Here is a 21374-nt window from a genome sequence, read left to right on the forward strand (position 1 = left end):
CTAAACCACCATCAGAGGTGAGAACATCGGCCATCCCATTCACCTTTGAATTCGTAGCAGGCATTCCGTTCTGCAGAACAGATGTTTCAACGCCCTTTCTTTTTCCTGTCCATGGTCTTCCCATTGCCATCCCTGCAAACAATGCCAAAAAGAAGTATCTGTAGATAGGTGGGCAAGACAACATGAAAAATGCAGAAAACAATAGTTTATGCCAATGAGAAACGAACTGCTATCTATTGCATTTTTTGGAATGAATAACATTATGCATGATACAAAAGTTAACGTGTTCACTAAAGTTGACATGTTCACTAAACTGGGCACTTGGGCCAATTGGGAATCCATGTTTTGGGAAGATAACTCCATCAGTCACCACTCCTCGTCCTGCATCCAACTTATTACACATCTGCCATGAAACTATAATGGAAGTCTGGTGTATTTTAATAGATTTTTTTTTTTTGGTTATTTTTTTTGTTGTAAATTCATTTCAGATTCAGTGTTCAAAAACAACAATAACAATGGTATATTCAACTGTCGTAAGCTACAGTGGAAAGAGCACATGGCTCACAATTTCAATCAAACATTCTGCTTCATCTGTATACGTAAAAGAGTTGCAGGGACCCTATTGCTACGCAATAACAAAACCTATGCATATGCAATATATAAGAGACCTTGAACAAAACTTGATAAGAGACCTTGAACAAAACTTGAACAGTAAACGACTATCATCGACTTTATTGTACCATCCACTATCATTATTAAAAATGTTGCGCACCAAAGAAAGGTTTGTGAAGTTATTAAAGGGTAGTTGATGGTGCAGGATCACCATGAAACAGTCCAACAAATCAAGCCTTTACAGTTATTTTGCTTAAAATAGTAGGAAAGGTTGAAATAATATATAATTCATCTAAGACATAAACAATAATTGAGAGGGTTTAAACTATGCTAAGGTAAAAGCCATGTCAATATAACATCTCCAAATCCCATCTGAATAGGGTCTATCAAGACTGATCTTCCACCACAGTATCTCGCTCTAAATATTTGTAAAGAGGAACAACAACTATGATCGAAGAATATTATTACCTCCATTGTCTGGATTGCGCAATGGAGTTGACGGCACCATAAAATTCTTTACGCTTCTTCTCATTCTTAGGCAACTCGGGAGGGGTGATGCCAAGTGATCGCAGCCTGTGACTTACCCGTCTGATCACAGGGCCACGTTTAACATCCTCTTTTTGTGGCTGGACACTTTCGCCAACTTTATCCTGCCACATACAAATGACATCATACGAGTGCTGCCTATTTCATTCCATTGGAATAAGGTAAAGGATGGAATGAGAAGATGAAGGAAGGGATCTTGTCATCTTTGAAACTTATCGAGGGTGGGGAACATACTAGGTCTTCAATGGGCCACACAGCCCACGAGTTTAGAGAATCCGACAAGACATCGGCGAAAGGACCTGGGCAAGGCAGTTGGGCATTTGCATCAAAGACTTTGACGATGCGAAGTTTAGCACAATGTCATGGGAGTGGAATAGTATGACACATTACACCCTTCCCTAGGCCATCAACAACACCTTCCCCAACCACTACCCCATCCACTAGTAGGTGGACTTCAACTCCAACAGCAACAGCGTGAGCATCTTCATTGATGCACTCTTCTTTGTCTTCCACAGTTGCCTACATCAGTAACGAGTGGACACAGTCGCTTAAATAAAATTCCTTATACATGTCCATCAAACATAGTCAAATGAATTCATGCCAATGCAGTACAACAATATCGAAGTAGCTGTCGCTCCTGGCTCGTTGCCCCCATCGCGGTCACGGTCTGCATTTGTACATCCATCATCATTTCCCCCAGACTCTTTCTCAATCCTTGTTTCTATCGGATTATGCTGCAAAACGTGACACGTTGTACAGGAGTGTAAGTACACATTAAACCCATACGCCTACGAACACTACTGGACCAAGGCCAATGAATTTTACACGACTAAGGCAATAATAGGAAGACAGATAATGGACACAAACCACAACATCATAAAAAATGCTCTCCAGTATAACACTACCTCTCACTGCCTGTTATCCAAAAGAAGAACTCAATACTTGTTCATCTCTACTCTTATCCTCCAATGTCTACCCCAATTGAGTGGACTCCTCTGCAATCTTCTCGCCACTGCATACACTCAAATTTCCATTCACCGTCTCCTTCAGCTTCTCCCTCGAAATAGACTTCTGAATTTTCTCGTCCAATACCACGGCCGACTGCATTAAAAAAGAGTTACTGTATAGTATAACACACCATGTCATGATATAGCACTACATGTCATGCACAATGGCACCGCATTACCTGTTCATCTTTGCACCTATCCTCCAACCTCTACCCCAGTTCAGGAGAGTTCTATGCAATCGTCTCACCACTGCATGCACTCGGTTTTTCAATTGTCGTCTCCTTCAGCTTCTTCCTCCTAACAGACGTCCGAGATTTTGGACTTGGTTTTTCGGGAACACTACACACGGTGTCATTGGGAAACTCCATTGACTGTTCTTTGCTCGTATCCTTCATCGTCTGCCCCAACTCAAGAGACTGCTCCGCAATCTTCTCACCACTGCATGCACCCAATTTTTCATTCGACGTCTCCTTCAGCTTCTTTGACGAAACAGACTTATACGTAACAGACGACCGAGGTTTTTGACTTAATTTTTTGCACACACTGCGTTCTGTGTCATCTAATACCACGGGACAGTCCATGCTCCCTCCACGGACCCCATCAGCCTACAATGGCATGGACGAAATAGTCAACATACTACACAATGCAGTGCAAAGCATACCATGCAATGAAAACACACATATGGACAGGCCAACAGAAAGTCACCTTCGATGACAAACATGTCGCGTCATCTGAAATCTGACTTGTTTTTTCTGCAGCATTCTTGTTTTCTTGCTTCCTCGACGAATCACATGCAGGATCATTGACTCACACGTTTGTTTCAGGATGTGAAGTCCGCCTTGTTTTTTCCACAGCATTCTTCTTTTTTTGCTTCCCCGACAAAATAGGTGCACCCTCTTTTGTTTGATGATCTGAAGTCGGCCTTGTTTTTTCCTCAGCATTCTTCTTTTTTTGCTTCCCCAACGAAACAGATGCAGCCTCATTCATTGGCACGTTTGTTTCACGATTAGCCTTCGATGCCAAAACCTCCTCGCCATGGCCTGCACTGTCACTTAAAATCTGGGCACCAGGATAGGATAGGTCAATAAGTCGTTCTTCATATGTTTAAAGGAATTTAGTAAACTGCAAAAAAATACAATCACTAAAAAATTACCTCTGTTGCAATATTATTTCTTTGCAGTAACTCTAAAACCTTCTTCCTTCTCACCTCCCTAACCGGACTGTTGTCGTACACTCGCATTGCTTCCTTTATCTCTTCCTTCCCTTCAATAGGAAGCTCATCACGTATTTTCTTGCCATATTTCATACACCCCCGGTCAGTGCACGTTTTTTTTTGCATATTGTGTCATACACCCATTTGGTATTCAATATTAAACTCCCTCTTTTTCAAGTGCATCAGCGATTTCTTCGTATGATCCGCGTTGCGCTATCCACTTCCACACTATTGACGACTGCGTCATGCAATCCCCAATAATGGTAGTTGATGTTCTCTGGCTCTATGCATGTGAAGCCTCCCCAGATCCCAAAACTGATGACCTCCATTTTCGGAACAATAACGGAAGAGACAAAAGTAGTGCAACCTGCAATTAATATGTTCTCTTTTGTGATCGGCTTGTTGTTGCGCACAGCCAATGGAGACAAACAAACACATTCAATTTTGGACTAATCAAGCATTATAAAGATAATCCAACATATAATGACTAATAGTGGACCTCCTTGTTCCTGTTCGCGAGCGCTGACAGAATCACGTTGTCGTTCAGCCTCCCACTCTATGCTCACCTCGTGCTCGCTACAAACGTCCCCTTTTTCACTCTCACTGCCTCGAGCATCAGTATAATCGCCCTCATCTACATTTCCAATGGCCTCATCTTCCTCACCAGCACAACCACTATCATAATATTGTTCAATAAAATAGCACACATCATCAATCCATTTTATGCCCATGTATATATCTACATTTCCACTTGTAAATCCCAACTTCCAGCAACCATGCCATGCAATGAAAAAAAATATAATGCAATGATAAAAAATTACCAGTGTGATTGTGCAGTCACTGAGAAGCCGACTTGACAATGGGTTCAAAATTGGAGACCTGGCTCGTGACTCATTCAGATTTGAATCCCCAACTAGTCCTTGACCTGAAGGCCCATCCCTTGACTCTTTCGGATTTGGATCCCCAACTAGTCCCGCATTTGAAAGCCCAACTCCTGACTCTTTCAGATTTGAATCCTCAACTACTCGTGGATGTGAAAGTCCAACTCCTGAATCTTTCAGATTTGAATCCCCAACGTGTCGTGCATCTGAAAGCCCAACTCCTGACTCTTTCAGATTTGAATCCTCAACTAGTCCTGGATGCGAAAGCCTGACTCCTGAAACTTTCAGATTTGAATCTCCAGCTGGTCGCGCATCTGAAATCCCAACTCCCGACTCTTTCAGATTCGAATCCTCAACTACTCCCAGATGTGAAAGCCCAACTCCTGAATCTTTCAGATATGAATGTCGAACTGGTCCCGCATATGAAAGCCCACCTCTCTCCTGGGTATACAAATTAGTTCCCCAGTCACAAGCATTAAACAGTCACAACACCAAGCAATACTACATGTTGCATAATCCATTAAAACTACTTAGCTTATAGGTAGGTCGATGTCACGTGTCACTGGGAAGCGAACGCGGCCAACTCCCAGGAGATTATCCGCCTTTAGCTCCAGTAACCCATAATCAAGATCAACAGTTTCCCTCAACCTTTTTCGCAACGCAATTGACATGATTGAACTGAAACATAAAAAAATACAATTCATATTCTTTACACTATCAATAACACCATACATTCACCACAAATGACACAGCTAACACACGACTGGTTATGCCCACATTCCAATACAAAGTCAGCATGTCGTTGTGTTATGTACAACCCAGCTAACGGTTTAGCCATAAACTATCCATGACATTCCGATCTAGAACATATTTCGTTGCAATTGCAACGAAATAATGACTATGATCCATCGCCAACGCTGTTCAAAAGGCTTCCTGTGTTCTCCCCATCCAAAATACAACACAAAAACTAGACTTTCTTCAGGATTGATAAAGAAGGATGCAAAACATGCTTAACGAATCGGCTGTGTCTATTTTAGCTCCAAAACGGACCTTTCCTACAACGTGTTACCGACAGGTTAGTCTATCGCAGCCGCTAATTGCAAAATCAATGTTGTAAAATGAGTGTGCAGCAATCAAGATGGTCAATCTATGTCAGAGAATACACAGGGATTCATTACCATTAACAAAGTCTTTGACAATAATTAATGGGTACAAAGACCTCCAATTTATTTTTCGAAAGACACAAGTCTTTTGAAACGAGTGTCTATTCTAAAGCTTCCATCTCTTTGTTGACATGGGAATATTATTATTTATTAAAAACGTAGTCTTAAGTTACGAAAAGAAAAAATAAAAAAACACTCTAAAGGATAGACACGTGAGGAGTTCGTCTTGCCAACTCGAGACATCTGAAACAGAAGCCCAAATCACATTTCAAATCGGAGTTGGATCATCGAACACATGCACTTCTCAAACATCACGAACATCAATAATCTAAAAATACAAATACACTAGGATGAACATTAACACTCTCATGCAAATCAACAGAATATATATAAATTTATAACACATAGTTCGCAAGAATCAGGATTTCTGGTTCATATATTCAACACTGGTTTCATGACTCGAAGATCCATAAATAACAATCATACTGCGTTCAGGTTCGAAAATTATATCTTATTGTCTAATATGGTGCATCTATAGCATATAATATAAGGCATCAACCAATTGCATTGTTCATTTTCATTATTATCAAATTCAGTAAAAGTAAGGACATTAATATTACATGATCAAGAACTGAAATTTATACATACATTTGTATCGCATAAAAAAATTATATACAACAAACTATATATATAACAAGCGTCTTTCAAAAAGTTGCACAAGCCCACTGATTATTAATAAAGGGACATTACAGTGCAAGTAGTATTAAACAAGGGAGAGAGCAACAACCTAGGAACGTCTGGACGTTTGCCGGGGGACTACTCAATAGTCCTTGAAAATCAACAACCTGCATGGATAACTAATGTTACTGATAGTCTACATTGGGAAGTACATGCATTTCAAAAGACATAAAAGGAACCTACATGTTCACATACAAAAATGCAGTTTAACATTCAATATAAACTACCACTAAGTAATTTATATCACCTAAATTATATCTGTCCATTTGCCATAGTGTCAGAGCTGTGTCAGAGTTGTCTATATCAACCACCTATTTTCGTACTGTTGTTATGCACTCAAGGACATACGCCTCTATTCTGACTCGAAATCAACGCTATGGTCCAGCTAACACGCAGCTTAGTCACACGTTTTACACTATATTTTACATTCAATGGATGCAATTGGCTAACATGTCACTAACACGCAGTACCATTTGTCTATTCTCGAGCCTTGTTATTGACTAACTCCATCTCCTATTGTAAATTGCATAGCGTGTTAGCCTTTGGCTTTACCGTTGTTAGCTGCATCAAATCACAACCCATACATGAACAATGGTCCGAGAGGTTGTGTCTCTTCTGGTTCCAAAATAGACAAATCGTACAAACTAACAGCGTTGTGTTAGACAGAAGCAGCCATCAAATACAAAACCTACTATTTAAAAACCTGCCACAAACATGGGGTGTTAGTCCCCCCATTCTGTTTTTTGCAGCCACAATAGAGGCATCTCACTGCGAGAGTAACTTGAGTTTCGTGCTAGTGTTTTCTCTGACAAAAGTACCAAGTTTTGCAGCCCGCGGCCTCTTCTTCCTACCGGGATGCCATTCGAACGCGATTCCTTCATTCACAAGCTTTTAATGTGCGTGTTATGCACAATAAACTGGCGGTAACCACGAAGCATGTCGCAGCCATCCTCCGACATGTCCACATAATTTTGTGTGTGCGCCGAGGACTGAAACCGAGAACTCGACAACAACTCCACATCACATACCATGGGTCGGAGCACCACGAGAAGTTGGCATGGTATGCATGTCTTGGAAATGTATGTCGATGCATGTTGTTGGTACGATACGTCCACTATCAAGCCACAATACACATAGCCTCCCACATATATTTGCATATATGTTTATTCTGCACTTTTCAAGTGTGATTAGGTGCTTCCAACTTGTGTCACACATGTTTATTCTGGCTTCAAAATGAGATTGTAACAACGACATGAATCGACATACATGACACACGTCTATTATGGCTCCAAAAAGGACATATCGTACCAATGACATGCATCAACATACATGTCCGAGAATAAATATATATGCAAATACAAGTGGCAGGCACCTAATAGCTACATGAGAGACAAAGTGAGGTAAAATGTTTTGTTTCAAATTGAGCTTCTTTTACGTGGTCTTGACCTCGTTTACGTGTTATGGTTTTCCTTTTGATGCAAACAGACTCCTCAAAATTAGGTTGTTGACTAGTTGATGCAACCATTCCTTGACTGTGTGTGACTTGCTCTTGTTTAGGAGTTGATCTGTTGTTTGCTGACAATTATGAGTTGATCTGTTGTTTGTTTGATGATAGCAAACGTGGCGCCTTTTTTATTTGCCTAACGTGGAAAAAGTAAGACTAATGCGCGAACGAAAACATTATTGTTGAAGGGGGATTTATGGGACTGTAGGTTTTCTTTTTTTTTAATCTAATGAGCACTTGAGAATAATGGAAACAGAGCATAATATTTCCATAGTTTCTTTTATCTATGTTTTATTCTGTCGTTTTCCTCTATATTGCAGAGGACATGTTTGTGTGTGTGTGTGTGTCTCTCTCTCTCTCTCTGTGAGTGTGTGTGTGTGTGTATTGCTTCATATTGACATATATATATATATATACTATAACACACTAAACCACAAACAAACAATGCAAACCTTGACGGTTTTCAACAAAATCCCAAAAATAAGCCCTCAACAATGAGTCGTCAACAATCAAATAGGGAACCTTGGTATCCTGACACGACCATGTTGCAAAATGATGCCTAATTTTCACAGACAAAACACAAAATGACACAGGAAATTAAAAAAATTATTAAATGTCTTAGGGTTTCAAATTACTGCAGCTGCCTAAGCCTCCACCCAAATCATTGTCCTCTTGACACCTCCCGAGGGCACACTCACAACCACCTTTGCGATACAAAAATGATATAAAAATTTACAATTTCAAACACAGGGTTGACGAAGGAATCATAAAACTATCTTTATCTGTTAGGGTTTGAATTTACCGATGCCACCATAACCCTACACAACAATCTTCAATCGTACCACCCCCTGTACGCTACGATACCTCCTCCCTGCACATGAAAAAAACCCACGTGTTAACAGGTGATAACAATAGGACTAACAATATACCCAGACAACTTGCGTTATGCATGCAGTCGTCTTTTCTCCTCCCCTTCAGAGCCACAGATATTTTGAGAATGCATACCTATAACTACAATTGAAGCGCAACTCCTTCGCTCAGTGATTCAACCGGGGACATGAATTTACATGGTCGAATATTTTGGTTTCGCCTCCACCAGTGCGTTCTGCATGCAGCTACCAGACGAAATATATTTTCAATTTTCGTGAAATCGAGTTCTCATTCAAAATTAATTGAAAATTGTGCCCATAACACATGCATGTCGATGTTAGTCGACTCGTGGACGCAATAAAGCGGGTTACCCAAAAAATGGCTACGTGGCCATTCAAAAAAAATAAAATCAAAATTGGCGATCACCGAAATTGTAAACCGCTTGCCAGGTGGTATGTTAACCGCCTCACCCGATGTAACCGTCGCACCGCGGTGACAACGGCTGGGAAAATGTTAACCGCGAGCAAGCTTTTTTGTCAAACACAAAACGGCAACATCATCCTCGTCATCGCAGCCGCGAATTCCTCCATGTCATTTGTGGGTCCCAAGAACGTCGCTCTCATGGACTTGTCGTACTTGAATGGTATGCCTTCGGCATCATATAGAGGCATGCCGTTTTGGAGCCAGAATAGCTACAGCCATCATTTAGTGCCAAACATTCATTGAACACAATATATATGTATATAATTATGCCAGATGTATATATATTATAATTAACAATAATTACAATCTTTTTAATGCATAAAGTATAAAGAAGTCTTAACTATAGTTTGAAAGTGGTATAAACTGGAGACATCAAACTATAAAACCTAGGATATTAGACGGACTCATCACTCACCCTAGAGAAAAATTGGGAGGTAGAGGGTATGGTCCTTGCTCTTGATTTTGGCTCCTTGCTTGGTTTAGAAGATTGCCCCTATGGATCCACCATGTTGGTAGGTGGCACTAGCTCCTCCACCATATCAATGTCATCCAATATAATCTCCCTTGATTTTGGTGTAGCCAAATCTTCCATAGCTTGCTTCTTGAAATCAACAATCTCACCCTTTGAAAACAAGGAGGTCTCATCATCCTGCATGGTCCAATCATTGTAGGGATCAATTTCTTTCAAATCAATGAGTTTGTTTGGTTGGTCTTGCACCTTGTGGGAAGTCAAAGATTATATTGCACAAAAACAAGATAATTGAGGCATTGTTGAGTCAACGTATTATGCTTCTTTGTGTGAATGGGATCAAACAAACTCTGGACTAATAACCGAAAGCACTACAGAGTTGAGACGATAATCAAAGGGCTAGGGTTTTTTAATTTAGGGTATTTCCACCCCAATCTTTCCACCAAGAACCTACAAATCAGATATTCAATTAAAAAAACAAAAGAATATTCTATTAATAATTGTAATTCATAACTTGCAAGATACAAGGCTTCACTTTTTCTTACTTGGTGTTTGCATCTCTCTTCCTTGTATAGCTAATTTGTAAGAAACGTCCCCACAATTGCCTCATAATTTTGCAACTCTAAAATGACAATATCTCTCATTGCAATTGTGAGTGTCCTCTCAATTCATGTGGATAGACCCTCCATAACCTCCTAATTAGCATCCATGAATCTATCAAAGAAGTTTTACTTGGGGTTGAGACAATACCCCATTGCATCAATGAGTTGGCGAAATTGATTCTTCCACCTCCGATCAATGATATCCCAATTAGGAGCAAATCTATTTGCATCCCCCATGTAATAGTGTTGGATGGTCTCTTTGGCCCTATGCAGTCTCATAAATATATCCCATTGCATTTTTATTGCTATCTACCAAGTGCAAGACCCTCACTAATGACTCTGTCACCTACAAAGTACAAAGTAGAACCAAATTTAAATTACAACTTACAATGAAACAAAATACTTTTAAAGTTTAAAAACAAGGAATTCAATTTGAAAATTACAATCACTAATGCTCTAGTTGCAAATTCACCACCAAACATTATGTTTACAAACCTTTCTCCATCATCCTTCTTTGAGTAATTTGAGTCTACCCAGCTGAATCACAAAAATTTGCTTCAAGGAAGTTAATAAACTAGTAATACTTTGCAATATTAGAAAATTAGTTGCAAACCTTGTAGCTCCTAATCGCACAAGTTCTTTCTTCTTGGTGTGATCTCTCATCAATTGACCAAAAGAAGGTCAAGGCAATGAGTTGCACAAGGGGTCAACAAAAGTGTTGGATGTCTCTCTTGAAGCAATCTTCCAACTACTACATATGTTGTTGCGTTGTCAGTAACAACTTGGACAACATTTTCTATGTCCACCTCTAAAATAAGCTCTTCCAACATCAAGCTCAAATTTTTGCATTCTTTATTATGTTGGAGGCATTTATTCTCTTTAGAAAAACCATCACACCAATTGAAGCCACTATAAAATTGATAAGAGTGTGGTTCCTTCCATTTGTGCAACCCTCTAAAAGAAACTTGGACAACATTTTCTATGTCCACCTCTAAAACAACCTCCTCCAACATCAAGCTCATTTTTGTTCATTCTTTATTATGTTGGAGGCATTTATTGACTTTAAAAAAACCATCACACCAATTGAAGCCACTATAAAATTGATAAGAGTGTGGTTCCTTCAATTTGTGAGGCCTTGAACCCTTTCCCTACAACTGTCAATGTTGTCACCAAACTTTCCCAATATGGACTCCTTGCCACGTTGAAGGGAATGTTATAATACCAAAAATTTTGCACAAGCCTTCTTTGCTTCCTTGTGCACCTCCCTATTCAACCCAATAGCTTCTTATAAGGTTGTGATTCTAGTTCATTTCTAGCCATAAAAAAACTAGACTATGCTTGAAGTGGAGGAGGAAGATGGGAAACATACATGTAAATTGCAACTAGAGCCCACAATGTGTTGCACACCCACCTCATATCTTGTTGACAAATTAGGACAATGGCTTCTTGTATAGCTACATGTGTCTTCGCCCTCTCCCATTTCTTTTCATCTAGTGCTGCAAGAAGGGCTATCATCTCTCACTTGACCTCTTCCAAGGCTTTTTTATATGGCTTGGCATCATGGCAAGGAATGCATGCAAGATGGTTTTTGAGGCAATTGATGCCTCCACCTAGCTTCTTTGTGCACCAAGTATAGATAACACTCCCTTATACCAATCCCATTATGCCATATTTCCAAGTGGAGTCACAGCTACCAGGGGGTTCCCTTTCAACCAGTTGACTTGCATTTGTTGAGTCTAAACCAAATGCAAAGTTGATGCTATTGTGATTATATATATTAATCTACAACATCGATAACAACAAAAAATGGCATAACATAGAGCTAAAGCTATACATAACCATAAATTTGCTTGAACATAAGTAACAACAATGGTAATAGTGTAACTATAATGGGCAAATCAATAAATTTAAGGGTCTACACTTTATTAATAAGATGCTAGTTAAACTTGTCCGCTTGTGTGTCATGTTGTCAACATTCTTTAAGTTTATCAATTTCAACTTTCACTATAATTAGTGTTTTGAATCTCTTGCCAATCAAGCCAGGCCCTAGCCCTATTATTATATATAATTTATAACTTAATTATTATTAAATTTATTTTTTATTAGTATTAAAATTCATGTGTATCTTTTGATCAATTAATTACTATTAAAATCATATATATCTATAAATAATGTGTGTGATAAATATATTTTAATCTACAACTTATGTTCTTTAAAACAAAAATGAAGGCAATAGTATATTTCGAGAATCAAGACATATACAAACTATTGTGGAAGAGAAGAAAAAGCATCATTTATCTGTCATGGCCCATTAGAGTTATTAAGAAAATAAACTATTCAAAATCTTCTTACTATGAGGTTGCATCTAAATTCGTCTCCACAATTGTTGCAAGAGAAATTGTTCTTAGAGATTTGAATCGTTTCCATCATTTTTACAAAGAAAAAAATAGAAAAAGTTAAAACAATGAAAAATATACCTGCAAATCGCAATCCTTGTCGAAATTGCGTGGAGGGCTTCTATGAGTTGAGTGAGAGTAGAGGGGGGGTTTTTTAAGGAAAAAAAAGTATTCTTTCTGCATTTAACCCATCCTACATATCATGTCACGTTTTGTGTGTGTGTTTGTGCACATTTTAGCCATTTTGTGGGCTTTTTCAGCATGTGTTGGGCATGTTTGGCAAGTTTCTCTACAAAACGGTGAGCATCCCCTGCAAGTTTCCTACAAGTTCATGGCATGCACTCAATGTCCCTACAACTTGTGAGTAAGCCCACAAGTTACTCACGAAGGCGAAAAAATGTCAAGTACTCGCCGAGTATGTAAACCATGGTTGCATGTACATTGAACCAAAGTGGTACATGCAAAGGCCCAGCAAAATAATCTCTATGATACAGGTTGAAGTAAAAATAAGCTTTACGAAGGCAATTACAAAGATCTACAACATAGAGAATGCCACCACCATTCATCATGAGTGGTCCAAATTTATCGCTGAAGGGCTATACAAAAAAGGTAAAGTCTGATTTGCATACTATGGCACATGATGATCCAATACTATGGTGGACTATACATGGGCCTAATTCACTAGGAACCATACTAGTCATTAACCTATTGTCCCAATTTTCTAGTTCCTCTATTACTCAAAGGAACCACTCTACATACAATTTCATCCTCTCTTAAAAGAAGCAAACCTACATCTAGGATAGAAGAGAAACTTGTAGTTGTAAATAGCAGATTTTAGTTAATTGATTGCAACATGCTCACATGGAAGAAGAGTCTAAATGTGGGATGTAGAACTAGAGGAGCCAACATAGATTAATGAGGATCTAAGCACAAGCAAGATTGGTTGATGTCCATTTGAAGACCTTCAACTAGAGGTATAGAGTAGTTCAAATAATTATGTTTGCCACAACATTGTGGGAGGATCTAGATGATTAGACCACTAAGGCATTGGCCCAATGCACTTAAATGTAATCTTCAAATTTGAAATTCTGAATATAATAATCTATTGGTATTTAGCATTTTCAATGCATTGTGTTTAGTAGTTTAAGTTAGCTATTTCAATTTATTTTACTCTATTAATAACTAATTTTTCAAGAAATATTTATATAGATGAACTAGCATCTTCCCACCATCTCCAACTTGGGTCCAAGGTCCCCCTCTCTATCCCAAAAACTCGTGCCCATATACCAAAACTCTCTGGAACATATCCTTCACAAAGAGTGCCCGTAGCCCACAGGTCTTATAACAAGGTATGATCGGTATGTGCCATATAAAATCCCCAGAGTAGCAGAAAATGCAGTACATAATTTCAATACATAAACAGTTAATTACAATACGTGCATTTGTAACTTCCAACTTCATTTAACAAAGAATATTGTCATCTTAAGCTGAATTCTTATTTGAAGACAATAAAACTCATTAGAATTTTGGATCAAAACAAACTTGAAATCATATACGGATCATTTAATACTTTAACTGATAATTATTTGCAAAACTTGAGTGCTTACGATGCAGAAAATTTGCTTTTGGGGTTTCTAAAACTAATGGTCGATGCTATATCCAAACTTATGCATTGATACATCACAACGTACCAAGGATTCAGAGCAAAAGGCTCACAAGTATTATGTGTTGTAAATTTTGAAGTATGCAATATAACCACATCATAGCCAAATTAGACAATTTGTCTTAGAAGTTTTAATATTTTCTCTAAGGAACCAGTAGATCAGTGAAGCTTTTCTCTTATTTCTGTTGATGATATGTCCATGCGAAACAATGTTTCAGGTATTGGTGAAAACATGCCCTCCAATTGCACAGGAATATCAAAATCTGCAAGAACCTGGATACCAAATGAAACAAAAACTTAAAAGCATGTCTCAGCATATGATGAGTCATTTAATGGGCACAAATACCAAGAGGCACATAAATGCGCAGAGAATAACAAATGTTAAAATGTGTGTGATACACAAGAAAATAGAAAATTTCATGTAAATTATACCTTGAAGGTGCTACCCACATTCCGTCCAGCAACAAGGAAATTGCAACCAAGTTGTTTGACACCCAATAATACTTCCAACATTCTTTCATAGTTGTCACCATAATATTTTGGCTGAAATATATTCTCATTATAGTCAGCCATAAAAGGAACCAGTTCCATTAAACAACAAATGGTACCACCTTAAGTATGTGACACTCTTGAGAATACAATTAAATTAAGTAGGTATGTTGTGTTTTTGGAATGTTTGGGAAAAGAAATGTTCGCACGTATGTTCTGCTAAAATCATATGAAAGACTCACATTGAAATGCATATATAAAGAAAAAGGTATATCACATGAAATACCGTTGATTTCAAACCACCTTGTTTCATAATAGAACCATAACTAAGAAAAAATCTATATTAAAATTGTGAAATAGAAATCATAGTTTCTATTAATATGTCCCATGAGAATATACAATCAAATTATATTTGAAATTACAAATAGCCCATGAACTAGGAGATGTGAAACACAAGGGAAGAGTGTAAGATGCAGATGAAGCAATTTGTAAGATAAAGTTAAACTGAATCTGCAGTTAATGCCTTTTGAACAGTTGCAAGTGGCAAATTCCGAGGACTCTATCTCTAACCAGGAAACCATAGGCCTGACGCATATCTCAAAACAATGAACTTTAACAATAATAATAAATATATTAGATTAAGGCAATGAGATTCGTTGTCTTCCTTGACTCATTCACACATCAAAAAATATACATGAAAGATGATTTGGAGTCCATGTCTACAGATTTTAACCCAAAGGTAGATCTTGAAATTGGCGAATACAGCTTGCCATCAATTATAGTATACTTTGGTTTAAGAGTGTAAATGTGTTATTAGTTTTCTCATCGCATTAAGTACTCCTTTCTTATGTACTATCTTCGCATATTTGAGTTGAATCTTTTTTATTATACTCTAGAAGATAATAAAATTAGTGTGTTAAAACCAACAAACATGTTTGTATGAATACATTTCTATTTTCTATGGTTGGTCCATTACATGTGTTTGGTACTAGATTTAGGAGGGTTGTCCAAACTGGCACACTTTTTGAGAGTTTCTCAATATGGGTTATGATAGGACATAGATCTAGGTATCTCTCTTGTTATTCGATATGGTTGTGTTTGTTATCCTCTTCAAGAGAATCTATTGTACTATGATATGTTTCCAGTCTATGAAAAAAGTGCCAAGTCCTGATCCTGTTCCATGCATTATTTCTTATTATATATTTTATCTAGGTTGGTTGTTAATGCTCTATTTTTATACCATATTTTTGGCCTCATTACCTACTCGAATTTAGGTCAAACATGATTTCCTTGATCACCAAAGTTTGCCAAACATGCTGAATTTAATGCAGTCAAAAGAATCAGGCAGAGTTTTCATCAATCTTCCCAAGGGACATATCCTTGAAGGTTTTAAGGCATTTCTGAATGAGGACCAATTTTGGGGATGGGGACAAAACATCCCTAACCCCAACCCCTTTTTATCCATGTTTTCAAGGGGCATCGTAAGGATGCCCCCAGCATGGGGTTGTTTCTTAGGAACTTACCTCAAAGAGGGACCCTGAGGATTCAAGGTATCCCCGATGTCCCTATGATGCCCACCCAAGAATGTCACACTTTAAGTCATGGAAATATAACTCACTATTTTTACAATTTCAAAAACCTAAACACTTGTGAGGAGCCCCACGAAGCCCCCCAATATAAAAGAAAAATAGTATTCACTTCAATTTTCCCTAGCCCACTATTGCTTCTACTTGCATTTTCAGTTTGTGTTTTACAAACAAGAAGAGAGTTCAACAAACTAAAAGTTGATAACAGCTGGTAAAAAACAGGGAAGACGATGTGTAACATGTCCTTGTGTTTTTATGTTTATTTGTTTGTTTGTTTTTCATTTTTGGAGCTACATATACTTGCAAATGCTTTTGAGCGTTGTCATCTTTTTTGTTTTGCTCTTCAATCCTTCAACACTGCCATTATAAACTTAATACATCATGTTGAAGTGTTTAACTTGTTCAAACATTCAAACCTAGTTTAAAACTTATTCAAACTTACAAAGCTTTTGTTTTTTATTGTTTTTGAGAAACAAAATCTGATGTACTTTTAAGGTGAAATATATTAAAAAATCTTCTCTTTTCTATACTAATATTATTATTTTTTGTTGTGCGCATTTTTAGCGTCATCATTCATGATGACCTTGATTTGGGTGATGAAATTGAGAGAAAGGGTGGCAATCAGCTGAGGGAAAGCCCAACCATAAGCAGAAACAGTTCAATTGAGAGTGTGTTGCAATCGGATTACCCTTCCAAGTTTTGGCAACATATGCCAAAGGCCCATTTAACAAAAAAAGCTCATTTGCACCAGTTTGCAACATTGTTTGACACAAATGAAGTAGTTAATTAAGGTGGAAATCAGCATTGAAGATACAACTTTAGCCCAAATTACTAGAAGGGAAGCAACGTGAATTTTAATGCACAATTTTCACATAGTACAATAAAGGAGTTGGGTGTTGTGGCAAACTCATGCTTGAGTAAATGATTGAGATGATCAAATTATTTCAAGGGGGCATCACTGCACCACCTGTTTCATGTACATATACAAGGTTTCATTAGACCATCTTCATATCCATCATTTGAGGTGACTGCAGCAGAATAAAGTGGCATAGGAAAAGCTGTGAGTTCATCATCACCAAACCCAATCACAAATATGTTCAATGTGCAAGCAAGGGAGTTTGCAATAGTGGCAAAGGTACTTGAAAATACCGCCAAGGTGATGACTAGCAAAGGTTATAAGAAATTCCGACTTAGAGCTCAAGTGGCAATGCCAACTCAAAATTCGACCTAGATCTTGACTGGCAAAGGTTCCTCAAAATTCCGACTTGTTGCTTGACTAGCAAAGGTCTTCGAAATTTCCGCCTTGATTCATAGTGGCAAAGATCTTGTGAAATTCCGATTTGAGGCCTAGATGGCAAAGCTCTCTCTATTAGCCGACTGAGTGTTAGAAGGTGGCAAAGGTCTTATCAAAATCAGCCAAAGATGTAAAGGTCACAAAACGAAATGTCAAGATTCATTATACTAAGTCGGCCACCCCAAGGAAAGAGAAGTTTAATTTTTCTTTCATTATACGAAGTCGGCCTTACCCTCAAGAGATATGACTCTTACCCACAACGCCTATATAAGGAGGCCTAACGCAATCATTTGATCATCTCTACAAAGAGAATTCTTCCTTCAGCAAGAAAGTGGATTCTTTCATCAAATCAAAGTGAATCAATTTGCAATCAAGGCAAATTCATCTGCAATCAAAGAAAGTTCATCAGCACTAAGCAAATCATTCACAAAGGGTTGCAGATCCAGTGATCAAGAGGGACAAATTCCCCTCTACATTGGCAATTTTAGACGAAGATTTGATCATTGCATTGATCAAATACACATCGATAAAGGGAAGTGGAAGCAATTTGAAGATCCTTAGACACTTTCAGATTGAAACCTGTGTATAATTAAGTCCATATCAGCCTATATGATGTAAAATAAGGTCAAATCAGACCTTTACATTTGGTGGTTTACCATTCGCAAGAACATACTTCTATGCAAAACTACCTTCAAAAACCCTAGGTTTCGATAGATTGCTATAAAAGAATTGAAAGTTCACACTTATTCTATTATCTTCAGGTCTGATTTTCTCATAAGGCTGTAGCTTTCAAGTCTTGTCAAAATTTTGTTTGCCCAAGAAAAGGTAAGGAAGGGTGTTACTCAAACTGAATATCAAAAGCCTTCTTATCCATAGTAACTCATACATTAAAACTTTAAGAATCATATCTATTTAGTGACAGGCTTGTATCATTTGCAGGTCAATGACTGAAGCGAAGGCACGAGGAAACAAGAGGCAAGTCCAAATGAGGATCAAATGCAAAGACACTTTATGAAACCAAGCTCACTTCCAAATGGCAAAAAACTGGTGACAGCAACTTTGGACACACCGACATGGAGGACTTTCGAGATCAAGTGTTCGGGAAAGGCAAATACTCCACTTCAAGGATGGCGAAGAAACTCACCAGGAATGGCATTTCTCACATTGCATGTTTCCCACCAGCAGTGCAATGCAGTGAATTGGTCCTAGAATGCACGAGACATTATGACTTGGAGAGGAGAATTATAGTAGCACCGGATGGGAGCAAGATAGCATACCTCACTGGGCTATCTATTGGAGAAGTATTCAACGTGCCTACACATGATAAGTACATCTACAAAAGCAAGGATGATGCACTACCACTATATCAAGGCAAGCCAGATGCATGATGTAGCCATACCAAGAGAATGCCCAAGAAGATGCTCCTCAAGTCAGATTTCAAGGAAGGAATAGCTGAACTCATAATGACGTTGAACAGGGTCATGGGATCCCCACAATCTGCCCCCTACGACTCTTGGATGTGGTATTACATAGAAGAAGTGACTAAAGGTGTCAACATAATCAATTGGGCTAAGATAGTCAGCGACAACCTACATGAACAACTGATGAATGTTGAGCAAACCAAAACATTCTATGTGAGCTCATACTTGGTCTACATTTTGGCGAGATATGGGAAATACAAAGGTTTGAATTGTAGAGCACCTGTTGGACCAGCAGAAGGACAAATGCTCACATACGATGCATATCCACAGTTACAATTAAGAAATAGTGTTGCTCATTTCAGAAGGGTGAATGATGCATTCACCATGCACATTGTGAGGAGACTGCAAGGAGGCACTCATATCAGACCATCCAAGGAGTCGATGAACCTGATAAAGAAGTATGGATGTTGGTATACTTAATTTCCAAAATTCACATACTTAAGGATACAGGGGTGTTCTTCATATGCCTATCGATTGCCAAGATATCCTACTAGCAGAATGGTGTTGTTAGGAGTGTCTAGACAACTGCTAGAGTATGATGCAATCAAGAAGAAAAGAAAGAAAGCAAAGACTACTTTCTCGGTCTCAGTGGGAAAATCACTTGAAACATGCCCTACCTTATTAGCAGCACAGGCAGTGGAGGAAGAACTACAATACTACAATCTCAGGACTCACTTCTCGAGAAGCTATTTTGATCCCCATCATAACATCCAAATGGTGAACAAAGAGAAGTTTCCCCACATCATGCACATGGAGGATCATTGGGCTAATGCAGAAGATGATTTGGAGGTAAGAGAAAGAACATACTCGCGATTCTCTCTCAAATTGATCAGACAAACCAAAGTATTGCAGGTGCCAGATCAACTTGAAGGGGATGAAGATGTGGTATTACCACACTACAAAAAAGATAAGGATGAGCCCCTTCCTTCGATAGATTGGTATGATCCTGAGGTGACTCAATTAGAAGTTGTAAATCAAATAGTGCAAGATAACACCAGCAAATGGATATTGTATCAATCAAATAAGTTGAGAGCGAAAGGCATCACTTTGACATATGACCGGATGGACAATGAGGAATCATCTTCCTATCATTATGAAGAATCAGAGGAGTCCGAAGACGAGAATGCAGAAAATGAAGCACACACACAAGGAGAAAACAATCAACAAGATATCCCTGAAAGTTCACAAGCCCAAGCAAATAAGAGGAAAAGGATGGATGATAATACAACTCAGCAAAAGAAACAGAAATCAAGAAAGACTCCATGTACCACTAGTACTCCTTCTGAAAGAGAAGTGAACATCTTTGTAGATATGAATGCAGCATTGAAAGGAAAGAAAATATCGCAAGAAGATGAAGGAGTTGTTCACGATACACAAGATAGGAGGAGCGTCAGTGAATCTAATGACACCAACCAACAAGAGGAGCAAGAGGTTGATTCACCACCTCATGATGAAGAGCATATCTATGATCAGCAAATCAATACCAATGAAGAGATACAAGACATGGATGTTGAGGATCAGAATCAAGGACATCATAAAGACACATTCATGGCTCGCAATAGTAATCAACAACTATCCGATTTAGAAGAGTTGGATGATCAAGCACCTGAATGGCTGAAAGAAAGAATGAAGAAGAAGCCGGTCACGATAGTAGATGAGGTTAGAGATTTGGATACTTTGCTTGCAAGAGCGGAGCAGAACAAAGAAAAGAAGCCCACAAAGTATTCTAGAATTGTGAAAGATGCATCTGGCTCACGAAAAAAATGCAGGTAGTTGTTCCCAAATATGATAAGCCCAGGGATCAAATCACGACAGAAGATTATGACATAAGGGAGATAGACATTGGTCCTATCACTCACAATCAGGTTGTTGAAGAGTTTAGAAAATCAGCCTCTAACATGGAAGAGCAATTGGAGGTCGAAGTCAAAAAGAAGAGGCAATTGAAAGAGGAAAACAAGCAATTAATAGATTACATCCATCGTATTTCTTCCAGATAAGAGGAAGATGTACCTCCTGCACTTCAAATACTTTCCAAAGAACCAGTTGAAGGGGCAGAAGAAATGAGGATAATAGCTCAAACCACCAAGACATGGATCAAGAAAGATTTTCAGCAAGCTAGTACCTTCACTCATGAGTATTTACAAACTTATGATAGAGTCACTACATTCTTGTGCAGAATAGAGAATATTTTGGAGATATGGGATGAATTTCAGTTCATTCGAGATAGGACTATTCCATGATTACAAGCATTGAAGGCAATTCCCAAACAAATGTTGATTGATGGTGAAGTAATGGATGCGAAAGCAGTATATGACTTCAACAGATGGTATTGCATTTTGGTGACTAAAACGGAAACTATTGATAAGACAAAGGATGA

The 21374-nt window shown here is 38.3% G+C and overlaps 1 protein-coding gene across 1 annotated transcript in view; it reads right to left on the bottom strand.

Annotated features, from left to right (window-relative positions):
• Positions 1 to 14008: 14008 nt before the first annotated feature.
• LOC131064785 (uncharacterized) overlaps positions 14009 to 21374 on the bottom strand; it is a 160949-nt gene continuing 153583 nt past the window's right edge. The window contains exons 11-12 of the mRNA XM_057999059.2: positions 14580 to 14690; positions 14009 to 14420 (exon numbers count right to left, since the gene is read on the bottom strand). Coding sequence (XP_057855042.2) covers positions 14307 to 14420; positions 14580 to 14690 — 225 coding nt within the window. The 3' untranslated portion in view covers positions 14009 to 14306. The remainder of the gene's footprint in view (positions 14421 to 14579; positions 14691 to 21374) is intronic.

This window comes from Cryptomeria japonica, chromosome 1 (assembly GCF_030272615.1).
Source record: "Cryptomeria japonica chromosome 1, Sugi_1.0, whole genome shotgun sequence".
Lineage (NCBI taxonomy): Eukaryota > Viridiplantae > Streptophyta > Pinopsida > Cupressales > Cupressaceae > Cryptomeria > Cryptomeria japonica.